Here is a 6,968-nt window from a genome sequence, read left to right as displayed (position 1 = left end):
ACACACACACACACACACACACACACACCCCACATTGAGAGAATGGGAAATTAATTACTGTTTTTGCTTTAAAGCATAAATCTAAAGAAAGAGGATATAACTATAATTTATCGTTAAGGCCAAGGAAGAAAAGAGAAGGAAGAGAAAACTTAAATACGTGCATCTGTGTCCAGCAAAGTCGCAAATGATCCCGTCCCCCAGTCTGAGGTCATGGCTCGCGGGGGAGTGGGGGATGGGGGATTGCCAACCTTCCTTTTATCTTCCACGACAGTCACACGAGGACACACAGCAGTTACTCAGAATGTGGGACATACATACATAATAATAATTATTACTGAGAACTTTACTGAGCATTTACTATGTGCCTGCCACTGCACTTCACATATATTAGATTGTTTACTTCTCACCACTACCTTTGTGAGATAGGTGCTGTTATGGCCACTTTACAGATGAGAAAAGGAAGAACAGCTTGTGAGTGCCAGCACAGAGACCTGAATCTAAGTCCATTGAACTCCAAAGTGAGTGCTTCTAACCTTTCCGCCTACAGCCTCCTCCATCCTCACAGCTGTTAGCAAAGTGCAGCGGCCTCTCCAATACTGCTTTTCATCTCATCTGGTACCAGTGCCCCAATTCTGATAGTGGCACATTTATTTTTAAAAGGGAAAGTACTGCTTCCCCTCTTAGAATGGATATGGAGTCCTGTGCACTTATTTCAAAGAGACAGGAAGGCACAGGGCAGGCATGACCTCCCTAGGTTTGCCCTTCATAGAAGGGGCACAGGCATTTCATTTCCTAAGTTCCGCTGCAACAGTTAAGAAATGACCACTGTATTTGCCAAAGTAATTCTAGCTGCTGTAACTAAAGTCTCCCAGTTTCAGTGGCTAAAACCCTAAAAACATTTATTTCTCACTTATATAACTGTCAAACACAGATTTTCAAAAAGCCAAGCGCTCAGGGTTCAAGGAATATCTCCCAGGTGACCAAAGTCATATAGCATCTTTTCCTTGGCAACGAAGGAAGCCTTCAAGGCCCACTGTCTATACTTCCAGTGTCATGTGCATGTGCTGTCGCCTAGGACCAGTGTGTCCTGCACCATCCAGTGTACAATGCACCTCTCCGGCAAGGTTAGGGAGAAAGAGCTGCTTGTACACCGAATCACGGCTCCCACCTCAGCCCCATGCCATATCCCTAATCCTTATCCTTTCTCATTTCCTGTGTCTTGAGAAGCATAGAGCTTTGACACTCTTGATTATAAATAAGAAAGTCAGCAGTGACTTATAAAGGTGCAAAAAGTCTATTACGACACTCTAACTGCCACTGCTAGTGACAGGCTCAGGCAATTTAATGAGCCCACAGATTCCTTTGAGAATTACACCAGAAGCAGAAGCAATGAGGTACAGTTCAGTCAGCATCGGTCCTCCAGCTACTTCTCAGGTGGTTATAGGGCCTATGGGTCTCCCTTAGGGAATAATTTTGAGTCCAAGAAAGAAAGAGTCGTGGCTTCAATGGCCCAGGGGCAGAGGTGTCCTCAGGGACCTACAAACTTGGGGCCCTAGGCTCTCCCTGAATACCCTGAAGCTTAGAATCGGTCCTAAAGCCTGTCTTGCTCTTCTCCCTCTGGCACAATCTCCAATAAAGGAAGACTGTCCTTTTGTCCCCAGGGCTGATGTGGGGCCTCTCTGCCTCTCTACAGCTGTCTTGCACGTTTACTTCAACCAGACTCACCTGACTGTTAATGGCAGCAGAAGCCACACTGGGCAAGATTCAGGTCGTGGCCTCAGGATGGATTTGCAGCAGGGCAGAGCTGTCTGCACTGGGAGAGTAAGAGGAAAGTCGTTTGACTGGAACCCATGCTCCCTGGTGTCCCTGATCCCAGCAGCTCAGTTCTCTTCACTTATCAAGCGCAGGAGGGAGAAATGCTTCGTGGACAATCTCACATAAGCGCAACAAACACTGCCCTCCTTTGTGCTCTGCAGCACTGGATGCGGATGATAATGCTTATGAACGTGCTTGTTAATGACAAGTTTACATGCCACATTTTGTCTCTCTTATGGTGTGTAAGCGTTTCAAGGGAAGGGGTGGTTTCTTATTCACATCTATTTTCCATAGCTAATATGGCATTTGACCCTCAGAAATGTTACCTAGTGAATGCAATTTATTTTGGAGAGAATTAGTAAATAGATAAGAGAGTGAGTCAATGAGCAAAGATGAATGAGGGAGGAATACATGAGAAGCAAATGACGGGAGAGTAAGTGAATGAATGGGGGTGTCAGACGCAGAATAATGACCCATTGCCCCCAGATATCCACTCTCCTCTTTTTCCTTATAAACAAAACCCTAGGTTTTAGTTGGGCACATTTCTATCTGACAAAAAGAATACATTTCCCACACATGACCCTGTGACTTGAGACTAAGTTAGTTTTAAGTACCAGTGTTGCATGAGACATTAAGGAAAATCCTTGAAAAACGAATGTGTGAGTTTTAGCCACCTTTCTATGGCTTATAAGATATGCGATGGCTAGAGCTTAGCAACCTTATTGTACAATGAGGTGATGACTCCGCCCACCCACCCCCCATCCCCTAAAAAAAAGCCACAGTAGGTCAGTGAAACAGAAAGAGAAGACGTCTAGGTTTCTCTGTTGATCATGGAACCACTGCAACACCCTAGATTACCTTCTTTTGGACCTTTTGTATGTAAGACAAATAAATTTCCATTTCACTTATTGTTTTGTGGTCTGTTGTTTTTTGGAGTTTTAGCATATGTAGTTGAATCTGATACTAACCATATTGCCTGGAATTACAAGTTCATGCTAGAATCAGTCCTAGAATCCAGGCCTCTTCTCTCCCAGTCTCGAGTTCTTTCTGACACCAAGCATAAGTCACTGCATGATGGCCTGAAATGCCACACTCACTCAGATCTTGCAGATGTCCTTCAAATGTTAACCCGAAGCCATAACACAGAATCAGAGACTCCTGATCTTTCTTAAAGATAATCAACGTGAAGGATGGTCCCTGATCACTGCTCAAAACCCGCCAGGCTGGTGGGCATCATAGACTCAACCTCAGATTGAATGCAATTCCTAACAGCCCCAGGAAATGCAACCAGGAACTGCAGACCCTGGCATATTCACATTTTGGCGGCCCCTGCATTCAACAATCGAGCATTTATTCTTCCATAAAATGGCGCAGGGAGTGGTCGTCGGGTCTTACCTCCACCAGAGAATGCCAGTGTGCGATGGGCTTCCGAGGATACGACAACATTTCACTCCAGTGGTCTCTGCCAAGCCTCTCAGCTTCGTTGCCTACTTGACACACACCGATGATCTCATTGTGACCTACACTGTGAAAATGGCCCACAATAGTTTTTTCTTAAAATTTTGGTCTGTAAGAGCAACAGTTACTCAAACTAATAGAGGAATTAGGGAAAGGGGTGGTTCTTTTCATTCCCTAATTTAAAACTACAGGCCAAGTGTAACAGCCAATAGGATTTGGAGTCCAATTTTGTACTTGCTGGCACAGAGAAGAAGAGCAAAATCTGCCCCTCACAGATCTAGGCTTTCATAGTGTGAAAACATCACATGGCATGGCTTAGCTTGTTCTCAAAAAACCCTAGGTTCAGAGTTTCTTTATGCATGCTAAGAATGTCACCTCTGGTTCTGGAAGGAGGATGATCTCCAGGCCTCCAAATCCATATAATAAAAAGGGGGCACCTGAAAGTTTATTGCAATAACGGCTGCTCAAATTTCTGCAAGAGGCAACCAAGTATGGATAAGGGGCAGCTCTGGATCTGGCAGCCATTGTCTTGAGCTCACAAAGTGGGAAGAGTGGAGGAGGCCCCCAGGTCTTGCTTCCCCCCTTTAGAGAACATGTTTTCTCATGCTCTTCCCTCCTGCCTTCCAAATCTAGCTTTGCTTCTTTGATTCAACTTGATTTCCCTACTGTAGAAAGATACCTAGCTCCTTTAACTGAGGGTTAATATTTCTGAAACATTCCCTGGGTTGATCCTTGCCTTGCTCACCCGTCTCTTTTTTTCCTTAGCAGATTTTGGTGAGAAATTCTTTGCATAACTAGAATGACATGGTCCATCCTTTAATTCTTTGGGATCCAAACTCACAGACTTTCTTTCTTTTTCCTTCCTGCAAAGAAGAGTGATTTCTCTCCTATTTGTATATAGGGAGTAGGGAAGAGATAAGGTGGGGAAGTAGACTTGAGTTTACGCTCATTAAAATCAGTTGCATGCAGAAGCCCCATGAATTCTGCCATGGATTTTTCCAGGCCAGATTCATGAGTTTACCGAGAATTGAACTGAAGCAGAGCTCACATAATCAGATTTGTCGATGCGGGAAACTTGGCAATAGCTTAAAAATGCTGGCCTAGCTCTCCATGGTTGGTGGGCAATGTCCCCTCCTGTGGCCTTGACACTACTGGTGCTGTGTGTCATCCAGAAGAGATAGGAGGAGTCTACTGCCCAGGGTGGACTGTCACGCCCGTGGGCAGCTGACTCAACCCATGTGCTCCCTGGGTTGGAAGATGGTTTTGCCCCACCCAGGCAACTGCTGGAAAGAGTGTTCAGGGCACTGGAGCTTCCTTGCTGATATTTCAGGGGTATGTGAGAAAATTTTTAGCTACAAGTAATATTTGTGAGATTATATTAGGAGCAGAATGATTTTTTTCGTAATTGTGCCCAGACCACGTGGGAGGTTTCCAATTAAAAAGAGACTTTTCATTTCAGTCTAATGACTGGTTTAACATGTATAATTCCCTGTTGGTACTTCCTTTGCATATTAAAGTGACTGTTTTTCAAATCTGTCCTTTAAATACACAATTGGCTAAAATGTAGGCTATAAATATCTCTTCTGCGCTGTATTAATTAGAAAGTCGAGCATCTTATACATTTTAATGTACCCTGTCATCCATACTGATTCTAGCATTTTCAAGAGAACATTTCTGTGTTTGCTTTCAGACTTAAGTGGATGGAAATGATCTTTATTAAACACAATGGGAAAAGGAAAAAAAAATAACAAAGTTACATATTTAAAAATATTGATGGTCTGGCTAAAGTAATCACTCTGTTGTTTTGACTGGAATCTTTCCATAAAGGCCAGTCGGGATTGCATAAGAGATGATTATGACCGGTGGGGCCACAGTTCTCCAACCTGAGATTCTAGGGCGTGTGCAGGAGTGGAGAGGGGACAAGATGGGGGCAGGGGAGAATGGAGAAAGAGAAAGACATAAAAAAGGGGGAGAAAAGAATGGGAGAGCCAAGAGGCACTTTGCTAACCCAACTCTACATCATGGTTTTTAGACTCCCTGTCAATCAATTTTCCATGTGCTGCTCATCCGAGTCATTTCCTGTGGCCCAGATGCCAGCTAAGACTCTATGGCTGCACTCCCCCTCTGCCCTCCCTGGGCACAGAAGACTTGTACTGAGAAAGAGCTCCAGGTATCTCACCGGTCATAGTCCATGACTGCTATGGACAAGTGGATTTGGTCAATGTTCTCGGGAGGGACGTCAAAGACTATGGCTTCATTGTAAACAGGATTCAGGGTGTTCCTCTTGGTGGATGTTTTCCTCTTCTTCAGCCGTCTGCCATCACACATCAGCGAGACTTTCACGTACGGATCTGTACAGACCATGAGAAGCAGGGGTGCTATGAGATTAGATGTAGATTTAGGTCGGCAGTTTTATCATTGTGGAGTTTCATGGACTATGTATATAGCACTCCTTTATGTGCCTGTGGGCTGGAGTTTGAGGATTTTAATTAATATGATGCCTGGGCAGAGACTAGAGTTAGGATAATTAAGTCATTCATTCACGAAAATGTACAGGACACTGTCTCCTCAAAATATGTGGAATTTAAAAATAGTGTGAAAACATCTGTTACCAAATTAGAAACCGTTCCAGCTAGAATTCACAACCGGCCTGGCTGTGATGGGAAGAGAAATGCAAAGGCACTTCCAAGGCGTGAGCAAACAGGTTGTAGGCTCCGACTCTGCACCATCCCAGACAATCTCTTCCTAAACATCAGGTCTTTAGGAAATAGAGAAGCTGAATTCCTAGAGGAAAGGGAGAATTTTAGGGGGTGGACTTCCATAAGTGCAGGGGCCTCAAGCCCCAGAGCTGCCTGTGGATGGGTTGCAAAGCAGGAAGCAGCTCAGCACATCAGAGAGAGAAAGGACACAGGCTTGCCTGTGGTGCAATGCTGGGCTGACAGGTGACAGGCTGGTCTCTGCTTCAGGTGGGACCTTCCTGGTTCCATCTCACTATCCTACTGCTCAGTGGGGAATGCTCCTTCTCTCGTCACCTGCATAACCATGCATTGCCAACTCCCACACTGTCTAGGAGGGACTTAGAGGGCCAGATGGAGCATCTTTTTTTCTGCTTAGAAAAACACTGGAGTAGAGAAAGCAGAACATACTGCAGCTGATGTCCTTTGATTTCAGTGACGACAGATAGTGGACTGGGTATTTTATGACCCTATTTCAACAGCCTCAGCAGAAGTTGCTTGTGAACTTGTATGTTAGAAACTGCATATTGGGACTTTTTTTTTTTTAGGGTTTAGAATTTAAGGTACATGCTCAATTCACTGGAAAAACAAAACTGCTTAGTTCACTGATGAGCCTTTTATAAGGATGTAGTAATCTTCAATCTTTAATGAGCCCGAGATAGTAACTGCTTACATCTGAGAAAAGATCCAATTAGATAAGCTATCTCGGCACATGTGAACTGTAGGTCCGGTTCACAATTATAGTGAAGAAGACCTAAGAGAGGAAAATAATAATAATAATGGCAGCTAATACTATGTAGCATTTAATATGTACCAGGCATTATTCTTATGGCTTTCTATTTATTAATTCATTTAACCTTATAACAACCCAATGAGCCAATTATTATTACTCTCATTTGACAGATGGCAAATCGAAGCCCAGAGAGGTTAAGTGACTTGCCCAAGGTCACATAGGTATTA

General features: G+C 44.0%; 1 protein-coding gene across 1 annotated transcript in view; it reads right to left on the bottom strand.

Annotated features, from left to right (window-relative positions):
* The window catches only part of SYT9 (synaptotagmin 9), a 161,871-nt gene that overhangs the window by 43,685 nt on the left and 111,218 nt on the right, over positions 1–6,968 (bottom strand). The window contains exons 5-6 of the mRNA XM_039863475.1: positions 5,453–5,624; positions 3,211–3,340 (exon numbers count right to left, since the gene is read on the bottom strand). Of these exons, the coding sequence (XP_039719409.1) occupies positions 3,211–3,340; positions 5,453–5,624 (302 nt within the window). The remainder of the gene's footprint in view (positions 1–3,210; positions 3,341–5,452; positions 5,625–6,968) is intronic.

Source organism: Pteropus medius, unplaced genomic scaffold (genome assembly GCF_902729225.1).
Source record: "Pteropus medius unplaced genomic scaffold, Ma_sr-lr_union100, whole genome shotgun sequence".
NCBI lineage: Eukaryota > Metazoa > Chordata > Mammalia > Chiroptera > Pteropodidae > Pteropus > Pteropus medius.
This window is presented reverse-complemented; position numbering and strand designations above follow the sequence as displayed.